At 38.8% G+C, this 27092-nt stretch overlaps 1 protein-coding gene across 1 annotated transcript; it reads left to right on the forward strand.

Annotated features, from left to right (window-relative positions):
• Positions 1-66: 66 nt before the first annotated feature.
• Positions 67-26004, forward strand: LOC139443503 (thiosulfate sulfurtransferase-like). Its single transcript, XM_071224489.1, has 8 exons — positions 67-145; positions 1641-1806; positions 4891-5086; positions 13117-13212; positions 17030-17171; positions 18367-18465; positions 19562-19686; positions 25184-26004. Exons 2-8 carry the CDS (start codon positions 1652-1654, stop codon positions 25241-25243), a joined length of 873 nt encoding a protein of 290 aa, XP_071080590.1. The 5' UTR covers positions 67-145; positions 1641-1651; the 3' UTR covers positions 25244-26004.
• Positions 26005-27092: the final 1088 nt, after the last annotated feature.

Genomic DNA, 27092 nt, shown 5'->3' on the forward strand with positions numbered 1-27092 from the left:
GCCGGAAGCTAAATGTTGCATTCCAAAACATTACAGGTCAAGGTCACATGTAACTCGCACGGCGTTGTGATCACGTTCGCGAAGCAGTTGGCACGAGCTGCACGCTGCCGGAGACACTTTTTGTCGTTGCCAGGAGCAGTATTATGTGAGTATTTTTAGTTTTAGGTGCTTTGCAGTCGCTGTCACAGTTATCCATGAAAGCAAACACAACGGTAATAATCACATCTGCTCGCTGTTGCTGGTAAGCTGTTGGTGAGGGGAGGTCTGTGTCCACTGCAAAAGGCTCAAGCAGTCAAGTTTGGTCAGACAGTGGTCAGTAGGTCAGTGGTCAGTAGGTCAGCTCAGAGTGCTCTGAATACATGTAGAGTGCTCTGAATACATGTATGTACCGGTTGAGATTTTGTACAGTTATATCGTCATTTATCCTAAGCCACTAGATATATGTAGCGATCACACACTTAGAAAAGTTAATGACCTCAATGATGATAATCAGATTAGTAAGATAAAGTTTTTATTTTGTTCTATGTTATTGTTATTGATGTTATCAAGAAAATGAGACAAATTTCTATAATTGACAATGTCTCTAGCGCATAATTTACAAGCAACTTTAGATATATCAGGGCTTTACAAGATGCACAAATGTCTGTCCAGTATGCATAAGTGTAGAGAATGGACACAGAAAACAATTATTCTACATCTCAAGGGAAAGTCAGTGACATTCATTGTACTTACAGCGCATCAGGAACAGTCATGGTGTCTGTTATTTCCCCATCAATCATGACCACTGTCCCTATGATCATTGATTCATTCCAGGCTCTAAAGTAATTATCAAAACGTACAGTACACTACACCATTTCATTACTTCACAGGACCCTAGCTCATATTGCCTGCAGGGACCCTAAAAGTAATTATTGGGGGTCCTCTGAACCCAACTTTTGTAAGTCATGGTAAAACCCTGACCTAATATATGTAACATTTTCATGCTATATTCTAACATATTGAGTTGATGAAACATACATGAACATATATATATACTGACCATAATGTAGACATTTTGTATTTGTATTCTACGTTGTCTAATGGCATGTTCATGATTCTGGTGTTAATATTACCAGGGCATTTTTCTCTTGATTTAACGTAGCTTCATAGGAAGTAAATGTTGTATCTTATCATTTTAATTCATTATTTATGCAATTGAGCTAATAACAGTAAATATGGGCCAGTGTACATTGTATCACAAAACCTAGACATAATCCCTTAATGTTCAGTATAGTCAGACCCACAGCATCCATCCACAGGAATATAGTTTATAATAATAGTGGTAAAAAATAAGTAAATTCATTGGCAAAGTATCTGTCTTGCAGCAATAGGGCCATCATTTTGCAACCAAACCAGCTGTTTATCTCATTTGTTACTTATTTTTTGAGAATAATAACAAAATCACCTACCGTATTTGACTTATAATAAGCGACCAGGGAACTCTTAAAATTAGAAATAGGTGGCTCTTATTAGAATGTTATTTTGGTTAAAAAAAACAGAGTTGAAAGATAATTTCCATGGTTTGTGCTGACAGCCTGAAATGTTTATGTACGACAGATATATTTTTCATGTATATAGGGCTTGTTTTGTTTTGTTTTCAGATATTGGAACTATGAAAGTTATAAGACTTGGAACTTTAGTTTCTACCAATTGGCTCCGTGAGCAGTTAGCTTCCATCCAGCACAGCACCAATGGGGTCCTGCGAATTCTTGACACATCCTGGTTGCCAAAACCAGGTATCGATAGCTACACAGAATTCTATCAAAAGTAAGCATTCCTGTTTGCATTTGTTACTTGAAGTGTAATGTCACTTTTATAAGTTTTAATTATAGCTCTTGTGGGAGAAGCTAGACTCAAGAATCCTTGATTATCTTGGGTACTAAGAAACATTGATAAACTAGAACTATTTCTCAATTCTGTTGTCACAAGTACCCTGGGCCACAGTTGAAGCTTTGCTCCAGAGACCGCCTCCGTGGTCCGGGGTTCGATCCCCGTCCGCGTCATACCAAAAGACGTTAAAAGATGGTACTTGTTGTTACCCTGTCTGGCGCTCAGCGTTAAGGGATTAAAGCAAGGATTGGTCGGCTCGGAGTGGGGTATTCATGTTAAACTGCGGCATGGTATCTCAGTGGGCTAGCACTATAAATCGGCATCAGTTCGGTCTAGTACAAGCAGACACACGCACACACACACCCGCAAACATCGCTATATAAGTGCAATAATCTTGGACGCGACGTTAAACCCAATTTCACCTCACCTCGCCTTTGCTCCAGAAGTGCCATCACTAGGGCTGTGATGATTCACTCACATATTCAGTGAATCGAACCGTATCCATTCATGAATTGAATTCGTTATTCGTGGCAAATAGAATTGAATATTTATGAATATGAAATCATGTGCATTTACATACCCTGTACCTAAAAATATACACGAGAACATATTATACGCATAGATGTCTTCAAAAGACAACACGCTCATAATATTTAATTTGACAGTATTGTGGTCACTGGTCATTGTGGCATTTGAGCACATACTAGTACCTGTATAAGTGCAGTCTATAAATGTATAATATATAATGATTAACAAACCATGTCAAATAATTTATGTTGTTATTGTTTCACTGAATATAACAAATAATACATCAACTGCTGACTTGTTATTGTATTCGTGAATTAATATTCGTATTCTTTACCTTATATTCGTGATACGAATCGTATTTGTCTTATAGTGTATTCGTTGCACCCTAGCCATCACAAAGTCCATCTGTCTTATCACAAAATGTTTCTTGTTCATGAGTTCATGAGCTCAAGTTCCGAGTATTTATCATTTTTGAATAGAGATGTTATACCCTGGATAATCGTGGAGGAGTACCTGTTTTAGTCCGAAACATTTACCAACCTGAATAGTGACAACATATATACTACGCACACACAATATTTTCATGTGTCTATAGTTAATCTGTAATCTGTTTTTCGAAGGGTCATAACCATGTTGAAGATGAATTCCATGTTCTTATGATTTGTGACCAGTATTCTAGAGCAAGAAGAAACTCTTTTCCCAAGCGTCTCGTTACCCCTCCCTCTATTGAGAATTTTATAAGACATGTCAGCTGAAAAAGAGCAAATTATAAAAAGCTTAGGTAAATTTCTCTCTAAGTCATGAACATTCGAACGGAAACACAGTGTTGGACGGTAAATCATTATTAAATCTACTCAGCATGCAAATATATTTATAGTATATTTCCATTGTATTATGGGCCGGTGGCCTGAAGTACCGAATAAATGTTTCTGTCTGTCTGAATGGTCTGTCTGTAATGACATGAAAGACTAATTATAATCATATGAAAAGATTGTGTTTTCTTTAACTTCTTTTGCGTAGTATGTATTTTTAAACCTGACCCGGCTAGCAGGCTAGTGCCAGTTTGTATCCCAGTGTCTAGATGTTATTCTTGTGCATTGTGGGATGGGAATTGACACAGTTCCATTGGGTGAATTCTAATTAGAGTCATCCCTTATTGCCTCAGTGTGCTAGACGTGATATATCAGGTGAGTAAAATGCTGTTCAGTAACCTGATTCAAGCTTGCTAGGGAATGCTGCTCATGATATCAACCACTGGTTAACTGCCTAAGGCTTGTTTATGTACAGGCCAGTGTGATCTAGCTGGAATATTGCTGACTGTTGCCTGACACAACATAATTGTTATTTTGTCCTGATTACCTGTTAACCTGTGTCCTCGTTAACTCTAAGGTAAAAACAGCCCCTGTATCTTTGGTGGTATTAATCTTTAACACTCCTCCCTAATGGCTGTCTGTAACATCCAACTGTTCAGCACAACTGGGAGAAGTATGTGTTTTACTGATATATTTCAAAATATAAGTACTTATTTTTTTATCATTGTCTTTAGTAAGACGTTGACAAATTGAACAATCTTGACTCTGAGATATTATATAATCTGGGTTATTCAGCCTGTTTCCTCATTGGTCTTTTTATCTATGAAGAGCCTCGAGAAAATAGGTCTTCAGGAACCCAAACTTGCCATTAGAGGCAACTGTGGTTATTGTAAGAGGGGACTGACGGGATCGGGTGGTCAGACTCACTGACTTGGTTGATGCATGTCATCTTATTAACATTTAGCAGTAATTCGCTAGATGGGTTTATAGGCAGCATTTATGTTACATCCCACCATTTATTCCCTCTGTAAGTAAGCCTACTTTTAACAGACAAAATTCACCTCACACATGTAATCCCTCATTTACTTCCTTGATCATCAGCAACCGGAAATCACGTCACTTCCGTACATTCACATGCCCTACGTCACTTAACCCTGGGTTCTTGGCTGCTGCTTCTATGGCGTCAGTCCAAATCTCCCTGCCTGATGTTTCCAGATCCCATATCTATACCGTCTGCAACTATGCCTCCCACGCATACTGTCCCGTCCACACCATCCACACCGCGCCCTATTTTCATCCACAGTCCTCATTAATAACATTATATTTCTGCTAAACTTTATAGCATACCTACATACAATATCACTATAAAGGTCTGCATATAACCCAAGTGCGTAAATCAATGCACATGATGTCAATCACTGGATTGTCTGGTCCAGACTATTATTTACAGACCGCTGTCATATAGCTGGAATATTGCTGTGAGCAGCGTTAAACAACATACAAACAAGTCTATGTATCACATCACAATATCATTTCTGTTTGTAGTTTTAGCTCGCAATCACCAATATTCCAGCTAGATCAGGGTGTCATGTATCTAGTGTGCCAGGCATTGAAGAGGTAAACTATTTTGACAATTACAGTATTTATAATGGTTAATATTTTGATACCAATCTTGTTGCAGAAGTCATATTCCTGGATCCAAGCATTTTGACTTGAACCAATGCGTGCAGCCCACACCTCTGATACCTCGCAATCTCCCTGACCCCAAGTGTTTCGCTGACTACGTACAGGGCCTCGGTATCTCAAGTGACACTCACATCATAGCATATGACAGGTTCAACACAAGGCCTTCTGTGCGTACCTGGTGGCTGTTCAGGGTGAGTGACACAGTAGTGAGTGAGTTGGTTTTAATTCCGCTTTTAACAGTATTCCAGTTATATCACGGCGTGTCAGCTTAATGTGGGAGGAAAGCCCGAAGTGATGCAGGTCTCAGACGTTGACCACTTCGGTGAAACCCACGAGCACGGGTATGGTGCTGACAAACCTAGAAACATAATCCGGGCGAACCAGGATTCAAACCCACAATCATAGGTTTCTGGCATGCCCAAGGGACGCAACTCTGCACAGCAAATCGCTGCGCCTTAGTCAACTGGGCCACCCGTGCCCCCGAGTGACACAGTACAATTCACTTTATTATTCACCTGTGTATACTACCAGGACAGATTAATTATCGTCACATGAAATTAATTGGGTGATCCTTTACTTATTTTGAGTAGTATACATTGATGACTTTTCCAAACATGCTGCACCTACGCATGAATTAATTTATGCTTTAATTTTGCATCGATTTTTAAAAAGTAATTTTTATCAAGTTTTATGATAACCCGGTCTGATAGCTACTTTGGCTATCTCTTACCACCCATCATGGAACATGATCCGAAATCTGATTGCATGATACTGTTAGAACAAACCCAAATTATATAGTTTTGTCAGATACACACACTAAATAAATAATGACCCCTCGTCAACCATGCCCAATGGAACATGGAGAATTTCATGCAAATATGGCACAAGTAAAGTATTGTTGTACATAACAATATATTTTTAGGCCTACTTTTAGAATTCAGCACCAAGAACGTTTACCAACATATCTCAATACCCTATGACGTAACTTGTGACATTTTGATGCAAAGCACATCATTGACACAATGTCCTGTGACATTGCGGCGCATTTTATGTTCAATTGAATATTTTATCTTCAATATTTGTTAACTTAATATAGCCTGCAGCAGCGCATTTTGAAGCAAACGCTAAATTATGAAAGCACTTCTATTTTCAATATATTTTATTTTTCGGTTTCAACCAAATTCATAGGTCATAAATGGAAGCTTATTGACATATGTTATTTTTTCGAAACAGTAATTGCCATTATTATGCACAGGAATGCATGTTACGTATATTATGAATATTCATGATGCACACATCCACAGCGTTGCCGGTACTAACACTATCTATCACAGGTGGCCCAGTCGTCTAAGGCGCCACAATTCACTGTGCAGTGTTGCATCCCTTGGGCATGCCAGAAACCTATGATTGTGGGTTTGAATCCCGGTTCGCCCCGATTATGTTTCTAGGTTTGTCAGCACCATACCCGTGCTCGTGGGTTTCACCGAAGTGGTCAACGTCTGAGACCTGCATCACTTTGGGGTTTCCTCCCACATTAAGCTGACACGCCCTGATATAACTGGAATGCTGTTAAAAGCGACGTTAAACCAAACTTGCTCGCTTGCTATCTATCTTTAGCAACATATCAAAGAGGTTTCTAGGCTAGCGATGGGTAAAAGCTGTGCTGCGGGTCTAAGGGGGTAATACCCCCTTTTCGTGCATTTACAAGATGGGAGACGAAGTGTCGACATGTGTAAATAAATGTACTTGTCAGCTATTGCTTTAAAATTTCTACATTCATTTATACAATTTTTCACACAAAAACATCAAGAGAGCAAGATAAAATATATAAAATGCAACTCTTGAAGGGTCCCCAATGTCATTGGACTGAAAACTAATTTATATAAATAATGAGGACATATTGACTAAAATTGAGTGTATTGTCATTGATGACACACTTTATTACCAACTATAAGAGGTAGTCAATGGGTACCTGCAGTAGCTGTTATGCCACCCCAGACCATTATGGAACTACTCCAAAATGGATAATGCGACCACCACTGTAGCATCATGAAAACGTTCACGTTGCCATCGGTAAACTCGTCATGGAAGGACAGGTTGATTCTGCTTTCATCATTTAACAGCATTGACTCATTGATTCCAACGCAGATGATGTCGGCACCATTGCAGGCGAGCTTGTCTGTGACGTGGTGTCAGTTGTGGACGAACTGCTGGACAGCGAGAACGGGGCCCAGCAGAACGCAGCCTGCTTCGTACCGTGCCCCTGCATTAGTAACATGGGTCAAATTTTGTTTTTCATTAATATGGCCACAAACATTAACAATAATTAGGTCTTTAACAACTGGGGCTGCTAACTGTCAGTTTCAAATTTGAATAGGAGACCTTCAATTGTATCGTCCTTAGCTATATGGGTGACCCTTAAATGTTGAGTATAGTTTAGTGTCAAATATTAGGCAACTTGAAACTGTCCTTGAACTTCCACCCAAGACACATTCACTCGCTCATTCCTCACCACTAGGTATCTTGTAGATTACGGAATGGGATAAAAGTGCCAAATGGCATCGGGATGGCTTGTAAGTGCCCATAGACTTAAGTCACAAGGACATCATGCCTACCCATAATCCTCAAAGTGTCTGTGACCTATTTGACCTTTTCCGTTGATTTCTGTAACAAATTAGTCATGACTAGATAAAATTGCACTGTGTTTGACATAGTGGACATAGCTCAGTCGGTTAGCTGTTGGAGGTGAGGTGAGGTGAAATTAGGTTTAACGTCGCGTCCAAGATTATTGCACTTACATAGTGACGTGCATGCACGTGTTTGCGTGGCTGCTTGTACTAGTCCGGACTGATGCCGATTTATAGTGTTAGCTCACTGAGATACCATGCCGCAGTTTAACATGAATACCCCACTCAGACACAGAATACTGACTCCGAGCCGACCAGTCCTTGTTTTAGCCCCCTTTATGCCGAGCGCCAGACTTGGTAAAAACATATTCCATCTTTTAACGTCTTTTGGTATGACGCGGCCGGGGATAGGACCTTCCGCTCTCCGGGCAGGGCCTCTTCCACAAGACCACGGAGGAGGCCTTTAGCTGTTGGACGAACAATTTGAAGGTCACAAGTTCGAGTCAGATGGATTCTCACAGAATTGCTTGTCTTAGTAATATGTGACCAACGACAGAGATGGTGATCAAGGGAAGTTGTGGTGCTGTATTCTAAGGTGCTCCGACCTTTTAACCATATAAAGACCCTTGCATCGCGTTATGTATCGTATTGTAAGATACACATTTCGTGACACCCCTGGCACTCAGTGTATAGTCCTCTGACTCAGATCGTAGAACTTCCATCAAAATGACTTTTTAGAGCAGGAAACATCCAAACTGTGGAAGTGATAGCTAACTTCCCTTCATGCATACTGTGACAGCCATCAGTATGATCAGGGCTCTTTATGATGACCACACGTCTCAATATTTGGTGAACAGATTTTTGGTAACCAATTACAGGTAGTTTTGTTTTATCAAAATCAAGAAGTTTATGTAGCTCAATATTTTTTTTATTTGTCAGGAATTTGTTGGTTTGCCATGCTCATAGACCTGTTTCGAATACAGGATGATTAATAGTTTTGCATTGAGCGGGCGAGTGAGTATGCTTTTACGAGGATTTTAGCAATATTTCAGCAATATCATAGCAGAGAACACCCGAAATTGGCTTCACACATTATGTCCTTGTGAGGATTCAAGCCCGGGTCTTCGGCATGACAAGTGAACACTTTAACCACTAGGCTACCCCACCGTCCCTACAGTAACCTGTATATCTATTTACATGCAAGAAGGCTTTTGTCATGATTGCACTACATACAATTCATTCGATCAAAGTTAACACATTCTTTAATTTTGCTTGATTTTGTTGTATTCTTTTTACTATTCCATCAAATAGGAGGTGGTTGTGAAGATATAAATAAATTGTATTTTATTGTATTCGTATATATATTTATATATATTTATATCGTATGATTTGGCTCTGGTCAAAAATTGAAAATAGTATAGCCTAACTTTTTTGAAGCCCTTAAAAACTACTATTAATTGAATCATATTTTCCCACTGCTATGTGTACATAGAAGACAACAGGGCATTGTAGTATTTGGGTGCAAGGGATTCTGACTACTTATATACCAAAAGCACATTGGCATGATAAGGCTACTGCGTGACTGTCTTTTTTTTAATTTAATAAACAAATATTATAGGTATATTATATGTTGTTTGAGAGATAGATTAACATGATTACCGTATTTAATGTAATAAGCGCACAGGACGCTCTCAAAATTAGAAATAGGGGGCTCCTATTGGAATATAATTTTGGTGAGAAAAAAAACAGAGTCGAAAGATCATAAAGTTTGTGGTTTATTCTGACAGCCTGAAATGATACAAAAGAAAAGTCTGTGCGTATCATATACGACAGATACATTTTCCAGAATATAATTGCCCATAATTAAGGGTGCATTTAAAACACGAGTGTGTATTATACACAAATAAATAAGTGTACATTGATCAATCGAAAGGGGTGCTAATTGGTATTGTTCACTAGCCAATGTATTAGCAAATATCGCCTTGGGCGCTTATTAGAGTGGGGCGCTTATTACGTCGAATACGGTAAGTGCAGAGTGATAGAAATATTATTTTGCAGTTTATTTCAATGAAATGTCATTCTAATATGCAGGTGGATCGTGTTGTATTGATACAAGTCCCCATGCTGTAGCTCTGTCCAGAACCACTCATACTTTAACACACTGTAACATCTGTAACAGGACTATAGTGAAATGTTGGACGGGTTGTTCAAGACAATATCATGGTTATATAATAGATAATAATTTCATACTTTGACGTTCACACTGTTTCTTTCGTGCTGATTGGCTGAATGGGTAGTCACGTGATCTGAGTTCACACACCTGTGAACGGCCAAAAAAAGTTCACACGATGTGAACAATTTTTCGTGAAATTGATCGTGTGAACTTTTGCCGGAACTACTTTCCAGGGTTTCCCCGTATTCTCAATTGGTGTTTACGATCAACTCGTTTTTCTATTTTCTTTCTAACACCTGCATTTATCAGCAATATAATTAATTTAGTATTTTTCCCCGGTCTTGTAACATTTCATCTGACTTATAGATAAATAAATGCTTTGGTTCTGGTGATTGATGTCGTTTAGCTGCTTCATGAAACCAAGCTCACAAGCTCTGAGGTTCACACAGTTTAACCATCGCTTCAGTCGTTCACACTTCAATGAACCCATGCAAACTGATGTTCAATTCTTAAATAACTATAACTTTCTTAACCATTGCTAGTTTGATTGTCTCAAGTTTACCAGTGTGTTTTGGTTGGGTCACAAGTGATTTCTTTTGATCAAGCAACAATTTATCAACCTGTTTACTGAGACTGCCAACAATTGGTACACAAGATTCAGGATTCCATTCATAGGTGTACAAGACTCAGCGGTGTGACGGGCAGGATGGAAATATATTCGTATTTGATATACTGATTCAACATTTAAACATAAAAGTATGTGATCTAGATGTACTAGTTGTCGGACTTTCATTTTTGTGGAAGCCTTGGTGGCTGAGTGGGTTAGATCGCTGACTTTGTGTGCTGGTGATTAGGTGCCTCACTCTGGCAGTGTGGGTCGAATCCCGGACAGGACTCAACCCCAAAAAGTATGAGAATCTGTACTTTACTCAGAAAATGTTATCCCAAATATAACATTTGTTGAATTTGACCTCTTTCTAAGTGGAGTTGTGTGTTCATAAATGGTGTATGTAAACATGTTCCTTATATTTTATATATATCCTTATATATATATATTTTTCAGTAATTTAACTTTAAATGGCACCTTTTTCTCAATTCTTTTGATATTAATGCTATGTAGTATTCAGGATTCAGGGGTGAGCAGTGGGAGTGAAAACTTTCATGGTGTTCAGGATTCAGGGGAGGCAGCCTCTTTACTAGCATGGATGACTGGTTTGCTTGTAGATGTCAAGTTGCCCACAACAGACCTACCGTATTCAACATAACAAGCACCCCGCCCTAACAAGCGCACACAGCGATATTTGCTAATATATTGGCTAGTGAACAATCCCAATTAGCACCCCTTCCGATTGATCAATGTACACAAGACTTATTTATTCGTGTATAATACGCACTCGTGTGTAATATGCACAGTTAATTATGGGCAATTAAATTCTGGAAAAATATATCTGTCGTATATAAACATTTCAGACTGTCAGCATAAACCATGAAATTTATCTTTCAACTCTGTTTTTTCACCAGAGTAATATTCTAATAAGAGCCCCCTATTTCTAATTTTGAGAGCATCCTGGGCGCTTATTACGTTGAATACGGTATATGTTTTTTAGATCCCTTGTTTGACCGCTGGGTATATTCCAGGATGTGAAACACTATTGTGTGTATTTACATCAGGACAATGTGCGTGATGGGGAATGGGTTATGGCTGACTGACCATGTACCAGGATGAGAACTGATTAGCTCTTCACATGCTACGCATCAGCGATCTTGAAAATGGCAATATAAATAACTGACATTCAGAGGGCATGGGTGGCCAAGTTATCTAATGGGTCGAAATTCACCTTTGCAGAGTTATGTCCCTTAGGCATTCCAGACTCCGCTGAATGTGGTTTCGAATCCCAGATCCTCCCTGATTATATCAGCACTATTCTCATGAATTTAGCAATGAGTGTTGTAAATATAATATGAACACTCATATAAGGTTCTATTTATTACTGAAGATGTCTACATACAGAGACGATTTTTAGTGTTTTCCTATAAGGATAGCAAGTCTCAACAGCAGAGGAACCACAATTTGTCGGATGAACAATCTTCAGCTGTGACGTTTCTAGTACAATGTCATTCCGACCTCACGTCACAATAAGATTCAAATGACGTCAACAATGCCGTTCAGATGACGGAAACAATACACTGTTGTCTCATGACATGATATGACCCAAGATATTTACGAACTCCGATATGTTTGCCCTCGTAGGTTATAAAATGTGTTATGGATGTGATAAACCATATCAATAAACATGATATACCTATCCAATAAATATGCAAATAAGGTCATCCTACAGGAACTACTTTTGATAAATGTATATCTAGATCTGATGCCAGTTTATTCAATAACCTTGATATGACATTCCACAAAAGTTGATTTAGGTTCCCTGATGTGTAAACAATCATGGCCGCAAGTCATTTGGCACTGTGTTATAAATAGGACGGTTCACTCAGGCATTGGATTCCTACACTGATTCTAAAATGACTTTAGCAAACGAAAATGTGTCCTCAACTTCAAGATAAAGATATAATTACGCTTGTGTGTTATTTTAAAGTAAATATCATAAATTAGCAATAAACAGTATTGTGTCCACCTTAACCTCGCACAAGGCAATAGTTATTCCTAATATTTAATATTTGCTATTCAAAAGCATACTCGCCTAATGATCTTTATTTAAGGCATATGCATCGTGTGTATTGGAGTCGCTACGTCCCGAATATGACTTTCAACCCCATTGCACCTTAACCGTTAGCGCTAAACAAAGATCTGAGGACATTCCATTTTGGGTCACGTCAGAACGACCTTTCATCCAACCAATCAGAGCGTTGCTTACCAGATCATATAAGTGACGGACGGAATGTGTTTTCTAATCATGCAACCTCGAAATATTTAACAGAGGGTATTCCGAACGACAGTTACGTTTTTTTATTACATCCATACAATCTAGGCCATCTATAAGCCATTCCAGAATGTTCTTTTTATCAGTTTTAAATTTTTTAATCAAGAATACGTCAAAATATGTTTCGAAGCATAGTCGCCAGTTTGAAACTTGTGTTGTAAAGCTTGAGAAAGCTGCCTTCTGATTGGCTAATGTCGATTTCTTGTCAGTCATTTCATTGGTCGGTCAAAGTTCGCGAAAGGCCGTTCTGACGTGACCCGTTATGGGATGTCCTCAGATCTTTGTTTAGCGGTAGATTGACCTTAACCCCACCTCAAATCATCAAGTTGAGCGAAATGTCTGTCTGTTATACATGTGATACAAGATGTTTTATGTTTAAGGGGAAACTACCTGTACATGATAAAAAGTAGTTCTGAATTACAAAGGAAAATATTTAAATTGTTTGTAACCATGGTGACTGGAGTGACATTATTTTTCAGTTGTACGGTCACAACAGGATATCGGTGCTTGACGGAGGTCTGAACAAGTGGCTGGAGAATGGGTATGAAGTTACAGACGAAGAACCCGAAGTCAAAGTAAGTAGATGCTGTTGTGACATACTCACAATCTACATACCTCTCAACTACCTCAAAAGAGTGGGGGGCGGTCGGGTAGCCTGGTGGTTAATGCGTTCGCTCGTTAAGCCAAAGACCCAGGTTCGATTTCCGACATGGGTACAATGTGTGAAGCCCATTTCTGGTGTCTCCAACCGTGATGTTGCTGGAATATTGCTAAAAAAGGCGTATAACCATATTCACTCACTCTAACTAGTGGGGAGCAAGGTGCTCAGACATTTTGCTTTACAGAGTTGCTTCCCTTAGGTGTACCAGAATCCTGTTTGTAGGTTTGAAGCCCAAGTTTGTGCCATAATGGGTTTCATATTTGTTCATGGCGGTAAAATGAAAAATAAACCAAACCTTCAATTGTGGAATTTATTTAAGCATAATCATTTGTACCCTGGCGGCATGGATAGTTGCTCACAATATCAATCACTGAATTGTCTGATCCAGTCTGTCAGAGGCTGAAAGGATGAAAATGTTGATATTTTGGCACAGTGGGGTTCACATTAGAGCTTGACATTCAGATTTCGATTCTGCTTCTTTTTTTACTTAATGTGAAAGTAAGGTGAAAAAATGGATTGCGCTTTCATTGTGAATATCAGTATCATTAAGCAATTCCGAAGAGAGAAAATATTCATAACATTTGTAGAAAGAATTCAAATGTCCACGTGAAAATGCTGATATTAGCACACTCCAACATCAGGTTCCAACGCAAACTTTTTGGGTATGGCCTAAACCGTTCAGTGCAGTGGTATGTGATGAATGTTTTTATTGTCTGATATGTCGACTTGGTTGCATCATCTGTCTACTATATAATCTGTCTTGTGATGCTCAGCAGGTCTTCTAGGCCGCATCTAATAAACTACAAAATCAATCTGTACCACACTAAAACCCTAAAAAAAAGACACTAAAACCCACACAAACTCCTTTAGTTCCCCCATCTATTGTACAACATTCTTCCAAATTCCAAATTTCCCCAAAATTCAATAAGCAACCCTGAAGTCCCCCAGGTTGCCCTTTCTTTTTGGACATATCCTTGGAAAAACCACTAATTGGCCTGGGGCAGTTTCGGGAAATATGAATAAAGTCTGAATGCACACGTAAGAACACCAACTCTCTCTCTCAGTCTCAGATACGTCAGAAAGCAGTCAGTCAATACCAGATCTGAAAGTGAATTTTCTTTTACCGATTCCACAGTAATGTCATATGCTCTAACCTTCTATCTTAGAAGCAAAACTAGCTTTCCTCCATCAGTAGAGGTTTTACACAATCTTATTAAAATCAGATCCTAGTTCTCGCAAACGCTAAACAAAGATCTGAAAACAATCCATTAGGGGTCATGTCAGAACGACCTTTCATCCCACCAATCAGTGCGTCGCTTACCAGATCCTGAAAGTGACTGTCGGAATGTGATTTCTAATCATGCAATCTCGAAAACTTTAACATGGGGTATTCCGAACGAACGGGTTTAACGACTGAATCATTACATTCTAGACCATCTGTTAGTCATTCCAGAATGTTTTTTTGTTTAGGTTTTAAATTTGTAATCGAGAATTTGTCAAAATATGTTTCGAAGTGTAGTCGCCAATTTGAAATTTGTGCCGTAAAGGCACGAGAAATCTGGTTTCTGATTGGTCATTCCTTTGGTCGGTCAAAGTTCGTGCAAAGTCGGTCTGATGTGACCCGTAATGGGATGTCCTCAGATCTTTGTTTAGCAGTAGCGAGAACTAAGGTCTGAGTTTAATGAGATTGGGTTAAGGTTAAATGGGGTTGAAAGTCAAATTCGGGACGTAGCGACTCCGATACACACGATGCATATGCCTTAAATAAAGATCATTAGGCGAGTATGCTTTTGAATAGCAAATATTAAATATTAGGAATAAATATTGCCTTGTGCGAGGTTATGGTGAACACAATACTGTTTATTGCTAATTTATGATATTTACTTTAAAATAACACACAAGCGTAATTATATCTTTATCTTGAAGTTGAGGACACATTTTCGTTTGCTCAAGTAATTTTAGAATCAGTGTAGGAATCCAATGCCTGATTGAACCATCCTATTTATAACACAGTGCCAAATGACTTGCGGCCATGATTGTTTACACATCAGGGAACCTAAATCAACTTTTGTGGAATGTCATATCAAGGTTATTGAATAAACTGGCATCAGATTTAGATATACATTCATGAAAAAAGTAGTTCCAGTTGAATGACCTCATTTGCGTATTTATTGGATAGTGATACCAAGTTTATTGATATGGTTTATCACATCCATAACACAATTTATTACCTACGAGGGCAAACATATCGGAGTTTATAAAAATCTAGGGTCATATCATGTCATGAGACAACAGTGTATTGTTTCCGTCATTTGGACGGCATTGTTGACGTCATTTGAATCATATGTACTCCAGAAGAAAATAAACACAAAAGTAGTAAAATTGTAAATATCTGACAGAGTTGCTGACATCCATACAATATTAATACAAAAAAGTAATCGTTCTTTTCTGCATGGATCCCATAATTCGGGATCTGACTGCTTCCATGGGACGACGATGCCAGTCAGTTTTGGACTCTAATGGTGGCCATACAACATAATGAGAACGGAAGACCTTCACCTTGAAAGTCCACTGTTCCATGTGTGCCATCTTGAACCGGGGTCAATGACAATGTGTGCCAATTTTGAACAATCAAATACCATCTGTTGTTGATTAATTACTCACACACACATATATATGTGTAATTAATAATCAACAGATGGTATTCGAATGTTCAAATATATATATACTAGGGCTGCAATGAATACACTGTGAGGCGAATACGATTCGTATCACGAATATATGGTTACGAATATGAATATTGAATCATGAATACAGTAACAGGTCATCAGTTGATGGTAACGATAATGATTATTATAATATTATACATTCATATACTGCACTGATCCAGGTACTATTATCTGCTAAAATGCGACAGTGACCAGTGACCACATTTCTGTCAAATCAAATATATAAGAGTGCTGTCTTTAAAGAAATCTACACATGCTCTCAGTTCTTAAGGATATTTTTATTTAAATAACTCATTTTATTTTTGTTGTAAATATTCGATTCTTGTGTCCACGAATAATGAATTCAATTCATGAAGGGATACGGTTTGATTCACCGAATACATGAATGAACCATAACAGCCCTATAATATATATATATATGCCCTCTGCCTCATGGTATACATTCACCTAATGAAGGTGTAAGCATATACTCCGAAATGTTGTGTTCCTCATGGGTGGCCTTGTTGTCTAAGGCGCTGCGATTCGCTGTGCAGAGTTGCGTACCTTGGACACGCCAGAAACCTATGATTGTGGGTTCGAATCCCGGTTCGCCCCGATTATGTTTCTAGGTTTGTCAGCACCATACCGTGCTTGTGGGTTTCACCAAAGTGGTAAACGTCTGAGACCTGCATCACATCGGGCTTTCCTCCCACATTAAGCTGACATGCCGTGATATAACTGGAATACTCTTAAAAGCGGTGTTAAATCCAACTCACTCACTCACTCATAATAATGAAGTTGACATCCATGTATTCTCTTCCTTAAATAATTAGTATTATTCCGTCTTCTTGTTTCTTTGTCGTTATGCTGAAGGTACATGCGGCTAAGCCTGGTTATTCCACACATTAACATGGGTGGTATGTCACACATGGTACATGTGTATATGAATTTGTGTTTTGTAATGCTTACACTGAAAATTTATTGTGGACATAGGTGAAAACCCAACTTGGCTGTCTGTTTCAGAGAGGGAATTTTACAACTCGTCTGAATCCCAATTTGCTGAGGGACTACGACACGATGGTTGACAATGTCGAGACGAAGCGTGAACAAATAGTCGATGCCCGTGATGTGGAGAGCTTCATGGGAGAGACAGATCTGCCCCCAGGTAGCCATGTTAATGTGTTTGTAGCAGGGCGTGGAGTCATCCCACAGATGACATCCTTACCTTGTCAGCTTGCTGATGGGGTTAACCTCTTTGGTCATGTGGACAAGGCATCCGACCTCAGATCAGAAGGTCCGTGGTTCGAATCCCATCACGGTACTCGGAAATTTTATGGCCGCTACATTGGCGCCCAACGTGGGGCTGAGCACGTTCATATTAAATTTGAGCAAAATAAGCATCAGTACCCTACTATGCGGCCCGGGACGTGCCTTCTGTTGACGGGGGAGTATGTAGCAGGGCGTGGAGTCATCCCACAGATGACATCCTTACCTTGTCAGCTTGCTGATGGGGTTAACCTCTTTGGTCATGTGGACAAGGCGTCCGACCTCGGATCAGAAGGTCTGTGGTTCGAATCTCATCGCGGGACTCGGATATTTTATGGCCGCTACATGTTCATACCTTGTAGGCCTGAAATACCACAGTTAATGGCATTCTAGGGTCACACTTTCCTCTGAATCACAGTATACTGATAAATTTACATGTCAGTTAGTTTTGGGGAGTCAAAATATATACAGTAAAATACATTTATAATGAACTTGCATATAACAGACTGACGGATATAACAAACTGTCCCATCTATTTGCTGCATAGGCTGTATATATGCTTATAACGAACTACGGTTATAACGAACTAAAGTTATTGGTCCCTTTGAGTTCCTTATGACCATAGTTTTCAGTATAAACATAAAGATGCTAATTCTGTTAAAAGTAAGAGCATGAAATATTTTGAATAATAATTGAAACACATGTTACTTGTGGTGTCTCCTTAGGCAAGAGGCTTGGTTCTAAAAATCCAGTGTAGTTATGCAGCCTTCAGGATATACAGAGGATATTTAATGTGTTTTCACAAATACCACTTTTATCTCATCGAGTGAAGTGGGGAGAGTCTAATATTTTCACAAGTGACGCAGTTGAAGAGAAGCTGTGCACCTGCGGTTGAGAGAGTCGGCATCTGGCGTAAACGTAATGTTTTGATTCAGGAGAAAGTAGTTCCGGCACCTTGTTTATATCAGTCACTAGTGACTGATAACTTGATCTATCGTAACTGATAAATTCCAGTATTTCATTCTTATGTATATAATAAAATAAGACGTTTGTTTTCATTCCTGTAACCATGACTACTGCTGCCTTTCATCCAGAAATCCAATCTGGCCACATTCCTGGATCAAGATGTATTCCATTTGAAGATATCTTCAATCCCGATGGAACATTCAAGTCTGAGAAAGATCTCAAGAAATGTAAGTTGACATGCATGATCAGTTATATGTTTATTCCAAGTTTCATCCAACATGTAAAACATATTGTGGTTGGGGTTTGTTGTCAATCTCATTAAAATCAGATCTTAGTTCTCGCTACCGCTAAACAATGAGATTGGGTTTGTTGTTTAACATCACTCTCAGCAATATTCCAGCTGTGTGTTGTGGTAAAGAATCAAGTCTGGACCTGACAAACCAGTGATTGATAGTATATGCAGTGCAATCAACAGGTATGATGGCAAGCAGTCGACTCAGTCACCAGGCCTGACCACCTGATCCTCATACAACAGACCCGTGAAGATCTGGGGTAGTATAGGTCTTCAGCAACCCATGCTTGCTGTAAAAGGCAACTATGCTTGTCGTAAAAGGCGACTAACGGGATCGGGTGGTCGGCCTTGCTGACTTGGTTGAAGCATGTCATTGATCTCAATTGCGTGGATCGATGCTCATGATATCAATCACAGGATTGTCTGGTTCAGACTCGATTATTTATAGACCGCCGTCAAATAGCTGGAATAATGCTGAGTGCGACGTAAAACAACTAACGACACAACATTATTGAAAAAAATAAATTGTCCCAAAACATTCTTGAAAAAATAATCTGTAGGCTTGAAAAAAAATAGATTACTGGTCACAAAAATTACATTGTTGCAAGGTGTTTTTTTATTCAGGCTCATAGTTTTAAATAAAAAAATATCTTGTTTTAAACATAAAAAATGTTTGGTTTTGAAACTGAAGCTGAAAAACATCTAATCTTGATACAAAATCCCAGGCAACCCTCATGTATGTAAACACGGGTGATGGAAGACCGTAGTGTAGCCCGTGAAGTACTGACGATGATCAAAACCATCTTTCGTCAGTAATGTTGAAGGTGACGCACTGATTTCAGAAGTAGCCGTTGTGTCGTGGACGTTGTAATGACATGCTTGTTTATATCTAACTTAGACTTAACATAGATATAATTTAACGTGTCAACTAACAAGCTGTGGTAGAGCTTGTAGAAGCATGGTCCAGACAAGCAGATAATGTCTTCATGTGCGTAGCTGTATGTTAACTTTGAGAGTTATCTCCCTTGCAGTATTTGACCAGGCTGGTATTGACCTTGGCAAGCCTCTTGTAGCATCTTGCCTGGCTGGACTAACAGCATGTGGCCTTTCTACAGCAGCTCACATCCTGGGAAAGGAAGTTGTCCCCGTCTACTATGTAAGTAGAAAACACCTGTATTCATTCATAGAGGTCATGAGTGAGTGAGTGAGTGAGTTGGGTTTAATGCCGCTTTTAACAGTATCCCCGTTATATCACAATCTCATTAAAATCAGACCTTAGTTCTCGCTATCGCTAAACAAAGATCTGAAGACATCCTGTTACGGGTCACGTCAGAACGACCTTTCATCCAACTAATCAAAGCGTCGCTTACCAGATCATGAAAGTGACAGTCGGAATGTGTTTTCTAATCATGCAACCTCAAAAACGTTCACACGGGGTATTCCAGTTATGGCCCATACAACTGATTCCGTCAAAATTATCGTCTATCTCTCGCTTCCCTTGGACAAACATTTAAACGGAGGAGGCGTTGCGCAGTACGTTCGGAGCACTGCCATACAATCTCAACCTTATATTAGACATTCCGGAATGTTCGTTTGTTCAGTTTTCAAAATTTTAATAGAGAATTGTGTCAACATATTTTTCAAGCGTAGTCTGAAATGGAAGTCGCCGGGTTCAAACGAGTGCTGTAAAGCTCGAGGAAGCTGCTTTCTAATTGGCTGTTGTCGACTTCTTGTTGGTCATTTCAGATCTTTGTTTAGCGGCAGTGAGAACTTAGATTTTAATGTTATTGAGTTAAATCACGGCGTGTCAGCTTAATGTAGGAGGTAAGCCCGAAGTGATGCAGGTCTTGGGCGTTGACCACTTCGGTGAAACCCACGAGCACGGGTATGGTGCTGACAAACCTAGAAACATAATCAGGGCAAACCGGGATTCGAACTCACAATCATAGGTTTCTGGTGTGCAGAAGGGATGCAACTCTCCGCTGCGAATTGCGGTGCCTCAGACGACTGGGCCACCCGTGCTCCTAAGAGGTCATGGTATGGCATAAAGCACTTGCACGGTTTTGTTGGTTTGTTTGCTTGTTTGAATATTCCAACTATGTTATGGATGCCTGCGAATAATCAAGTCTGGACCAGATAATCCAGTGGTCGATATTATGAGCAATGATGCCTTTGGGAACGATGATAAGCAATCAACCAAATCACTGAGCCTGACCCAATCCATTTGGCCGCCCTTTATGGCCAACATTGGTTGCTGGGGACCTTTTCTATCCCGGAATCCTCATGGGGGATTTGTTGATGTCCCGGAGAACCATGTTCAATGGGTACAAGGTGTGAAGCCCATTTTTGGCTTCAACTTCTGCAATTTGCCTGGAATATTGCTAAAAGAGCCTAAGCTTGTTTCATCATGTCCTTGATAGATACAGTATTTATGCTTCCTAGCCTGGGTCCACTTGCACAAAGCGATCTTAGCGCTACAATTATTGTAAGCCTATGTTAAAGCATGGGAGTTACGATCATCTTAGCGCTAAGATCACTTTGTACAAATGGGCCCTGGTGCTTTAGACCACTTGCCAACTCCGCCCCCTCATGCTATACGAATTATCGGAAAAGGAATGATACGCTCAATACTTTATATTAGATGTTAGCCCTTAGATGGTATTTGGCAAAACTAAACCAATGTACAGTCAAGTCTCCTTAATCCGACACTCGTTAATCCGACACTCGGCTTTATCCGACACAAATGATGGGAACCGATTGATTCAGCGCTATTTAGTCCCGTTAATCCGACATTCTCGCACTCCGACTCCGACACACCTAATTTGCAACGAAATACCGAAATCACTCATTAATCAGTCTCGTTAATCCGACACAGTGATCAGCGTACTCCGTGGTCATCTGCCCGCGAGTACACAGCCAGTGTTTTGATGCGAGGCGAGTCAACTGGTAGCTGCATATTACAACGGCTGCAGCGATAAACATGCTTAACAATAAACAATTAATGCTTTAAATAAAGAAAACAGGATAATTCACATGCTTAGATTACCTCAATCTTATCAAAATAAGATACAAGTTCTCGCTATAGACCAGGACATCCCATTACAAGTCACGTCAGAACAACCTTTCGCGAACTATGACCTACCAATGAAATGACCAATAGGAAGTCGACGTTAGCCACTTAGAAAGCAGCTTTCTTAAACTTTGGGTACCAGTTTCAAAGTTGCGACTTCCATTTCAGACTATGCTTTTTAAAGTATTTTGAATCTGTCAAACAGTCCGTAACAGTTGTTTTGTGTTAAACTTTAGAGGTTGAATGATTAGAAAACATATTCCGCCAATAATTTAACATAACAATATGAATATATATTTCATATTTTTTATAACGTGTTTGAATCATTATCTATCGTGTAGTTGTTTGATTTTCGATCACGAACGTTGATACTACTAAATTTCGTTTATCCGACATACTCGTTAATCCGACACAATCATATGCAACCAACGATGTCGGATTAACGGGACTTGACTGTAGATAGGGTCATTGTATAATACTTAATCATACATTGAATATGAGCTGGCTCAAAGGAACCTTTGTGAAAAAGCTAAATAATTTTTTTGTGACGTTTACATGATATACAGCTTTTTCATTGGACAAGAGGTTGGTCACATGACCACAAAATAGACATTCATTGGTGTATGAACGACACAAGTTGATATTCATACGTTTTTCACAAGACTATATTCTTGAAATGACGTAAACACTGATGGACTACTCCCATATTCCTGGTGGAACCCCTTGGAATTTTCTAGCACGAATACAAACAGAAGCGTTGTTTCTGATCATATATCATTTAGACCCTTTAATCTTGAACTCAGAGTTTTAGAGTACATTGACAAAACGTCAGAGAGTTTGACTGCATGATCGATTACGAATATCCTCCCTACGACCCATCCTAGCGAACAAAACGAAGAAATGCAAATCCAAACTATCGTAGTATCAACTGGATGTGTCTAGAATGACAGTGACAGTCTACAGCAATCTATGAAATTACCTTAGTGTCTATTTGACACATCTTTATAATCACCTTTCGATGATCGGCCAATTGATCTGTGATGAATAACACATGTAACCGCCACAGGTTCATTAAAAACTTTGGAAATCTCTCCCGTCACTTTTATCGTGTCGGACATTTTGACATCCTGTACATGATGTATATAAATTACAATGCTCTGTCATTGTGACTGACTTCCTGAATTCATTCTTAACAGACCTTTCTCCTCCAACGATGATATTATTTGAATACATTTGTTGTAAACAAACTACAACAGATGTTCCTGTAGAGCAAGTTGAGCATACATACTCTCATGTCACTTCTCTCTTTGAGGAACTATTTTATTCCGCAACACAGTTGGTTGTTGTATCGGTGTATGGCTGTTGTTGTAAATGGTTGTTCAACCTTGTTCTACAAAACTTGCCATATGCATTGCTCATCAGCTTAACTGGTGCCTTTTGCTATTTTGAAATTTTCTAAATTTTATTTTGTTTCGTTTCCATGGAAACTAATGAATATATTGCATTTTCATATTTTTTAAAGTTTTTAATTTGTTGTGTTTCCATGGAAACATGTTGGACTAAGTCTCTAACAAGCAGTGTTTGTTTCCCAGCAAAACTCAGCAGTTAATGAATATTTCTGCATGAAACCATTATTTCTCTCGACCAATAAGTTGCTAGTATTGTTTTACAGACTTGCATACACATTTACAGTAACAACTTGAACTACCGTATTTGACGTAATAAGCGCCCAGGGGGCTTATTTTCTCGAAAAAAAACAGAGTTAAAAGATAAATTCCGTGGTTTAAGCTGACAGCCTGAAATGTTTATATACGACAGATATATTTTTCGAGAATTTAATTGCCCATAATTAAGTGTGCATATAACACACGAGTGCGTATTATACGCGAATAAATAAGTATTGTGTACATTGATCAATCGAAAAGGGTGCTAATTGGGATTGTTCACAAGCCAATATATTAGCAAATATGGCTGTGGGCGCTTTTTAGAGCAGGGCGCTTATTACGTCGAATACGGTTAAGTATCAAAAAAAGAGTGTGGAGACCTATGTTTTTGAGTAAAAACACATTCTAGTTCAGCCATCCCCACCTGCCACGCTACCAATGGCCCTCGCATCATTTGTCCCCATTTACAGATGAAGAATATCACTAAACATGTTGTGTTGTTTCTTTATGGGAAGTTATTGAACTGTGACAAGACATGAAAACAATGGGCAGGCTGGTGAAATTGACCTGCCTGCACCTGTTGCTGATGTCAGTGTCTGCCATTCTGACCATATGGCCATCGAGGGACTACACTTGTCAATATTGAATCACATCAGCAGACAGTTCATGTTCACAATTGCCATGTTTTGTTCAACAATATAAACTAAAAATAATAAAATTAAATACCTCTGGCCATACATGTTTGAATAGACTAACACCAAATAAAATTCTCCAAAAGAACCTTTCCTCTTCTGCTATATATATTCGGAAACTAAGAAACTAGGTTTAGTTTGATCTAGACTTGCCAAGGCTTTTCATAAAAAAATATATATGTATATATAAATTCCACAGTCATGGCGCAGGACTAATGTTTGAAACATTTGGTGGAAAATGTAACAATTAAGTTATTGTGCATATTGTTTTATACCCACAAATAAGTTATTGTGCATATTGTTTTATACCCACAATTAAGTTATTGTGCATATTGTTTTATACCCACAAATAAGTTATTGTGCATATTGTTTTATACCCACAATTAATTTATTGTGCATATTGTTTTATACCCACAAATAAGTTATTGTGCATATTGTTTTATACCCACAATTAAGTTATTGTGCATATTGTTTTATACCCACAAATAAGTTATTGTGCATATTGTTTTATACCCACAATTAAGTTATTGTGCATATTGTTTTATACCCACAATTAAGTTATTGTGCATATTGTTTTATACCTACAAATAAGTTATTGTGCATATTGTTTTATACCCACAATTAAGTTATTGTGCATATTGTTTTATACCCACAATTAAGTTATTGTGCATATTCTTTTATACCCACATTAAGCTGGTTAACCAAATGGGACCAGGAAGAATATTTTCTGGACCATGCACTTGTAACTGGACATTCGTTACATATAATGTTTGAGCCATCAAAGCTGGCGAGTCTCATAACTTGTAACAAATGTCCAGTAACGTGTTCGTGACTTAAAATACAGCATCGAAGTGACAAAATACTGCATGCTCAGATTTAAAATACAGTCTGAAAGTTAAAACATATAAATAAACAAAAATAAATACAACACAAAATGGTGCAGGGACATTACATCGCGTACATATCTAATACAGGAAAAGCATTAATTTCTTGCTTCACCATCCATGCTGCATTCGAACTAGCCTGTATATTTCGTACTGCCCATGCATTTTTGTGTGATTTGATCATGTTTAGAATTTATGCATGAGCTTAAATTAGCTGTATTTTAAATAACTTAAATGTTGCCCCACTGGCGATCACCCAGCTGGTCACATGGCGTCTGACTGCAGTAAACCTTTGTCACACAAGAGTTGTCCCCCTTTGACCTAGATGTTTGTGTATTTGCAGGGCTCCTGGCTTGAGTGGGGACAGAGAGCTGATGCTGACTTGTGTGTTACTGGCAAGTGACAGCAGCCGGGCTCTAGGATCAGTATTGACAATATATGCAATAATCATACTATGCACTTTCATTACTGACATTTAAATGCAATAATAAAATTTATTTTCTACACAAAACTTGCATTGAAATTATATGCAAGATGATAGTGATCTGTGTCAAGATCTGCGGTCTGCACTAAACAGGGTTGTATGTTATACAATATTATAACTTTAGTCATTATCATATTTAGGTGTTGAATGTATGGAAGTTTTTTCAACCTTGTGTTTCATGTATTGAAGTCAAATCATACTCTTGTTTTCACATTACATGTTATCAAGTACGAATGAATGTCCATTTGGATGAAATTTGTCACCATTTATAATAACAATTTCACTAGTTGTCTTTGTCACTGAAGCAGAACTATATGCTAATGACAAGATAGAATAGATGATTGTATGATGGGATTAGACTTTATTGCAATTGTAGCGATGTTTCACGAAGCGAGACATGTATTGTTGGCATACATCACGTCTCATATACCTAGAGTGAGTGAGTTTGATTTGAGGTCGCTTTTAACCATATTCCAGCAATATTACAGCAGGGTACACCAGAAATGGGCTTCACACATTATACCCATGTGGGAATCAAACCCGGGTCTTCGTCATGATGAGCCTTACCCTATGGCTGGGACGGGTAACTCGGGTACTCTGATCGGGCGGGTCCTGAGTAGGACCCGGGTACCCACAGGACTACCCGGACCCGTGGTTAGCCACGTGATATAATGTTTAATGACAAAAACTCACTATAGCTCTGCGGTTACATCACATGTCGCTAATGTTCGCATTTCTGAAGATGCACACATTCATTTCACTTATATATGTTTGAGTAAAGATAAAGATTCAGTAACGTTCAGTGAATGCATGATCTGATTGTTTGATACATGTATCTTAATAGTTTTAGCCAGGGCTGCGGTAAAACAATAAAACAATTACCAATCAGACATTTTGTTCCCAACTCTTGAGACCTACAGCGGGTCCCCAGGTAGGATCGGGTAATAGGGGGTCGGGTACCTGGGTAGTAAATTTGGACTCGTCCCAGCCCTACCTTACCCACTGGGCTACCCCACCGCCCCTGATATACTGTAAATCTTGAAATTAACGCGAGTGTGAATTAAATGAGAAAAATGCGAGTGGTCTTTGTGTCTTTGTGACTGCATCAAAGGCCGACACGAGCCAGCGTGCATGTATTTCTTTAGCGGAAGTACTTTACTCAGCACTAATAAGCGGTGCTACTTGGTGTGTGATTGGATTGATGTAAGGTTGGATTAAGGTGAGGATTCTCCTGTAAACCTGACAGAGGACATTTTTTTAAGATATAAATCAACTGATGCTTGAGAGGAGGGGGGTGTCACAGTCATATTGAGTCGCATTTTTGGCTAGGGGCCAGCGGTCACATTCTTTTGGAGAAGCATTAATTTCACGATTTAGAGTATTTAGACAGGTGATGACACGCGATCGACATAGGAAATCTTGACACCAATGAAAATGAGTTTATGTGAATATGAGGATGTAAGAGAGTGGTTCAACAGTTGGGAATTCTGAGACAAAATTCTTAATTCTGTAGTGCTGTTTTGCTAACATTTAAGTAATGGTACTATGCGTTTGTGGTTTTTTTGTGTACTTGTATAATATTTTCTTCTGAAATCTCTTTGAGAATGTCAGTATTTTCGAAAGTAAGTTTGATTGTGTGTGGGAGTATGTCTCAATCCCAAAGGAATTTATTATTTATTAATTAGGACTTTAAACGTTTGAACTGAACCCTTATGGACAGAACGAGTGGTGTCAGATGTTCAAACGTTTGAACTGAACCCTTATGGAC

This window comes from Haliotis cracherodii, unplaced genomic scaffold (assembly GCF_022045235.1).
Source record: "Haliotis cracherodii isolate W230 unplaced genomic scaffold, xgHalCrac1.p SCAF_5, whole genome shotgun sequence".
Taxonomy (NCBI): Eukaryota; Metazoa; Mollusca; class Gastropoda; order Lepetellida; family Haliotidae; genus Haliotis; species Haliotis cracherodii.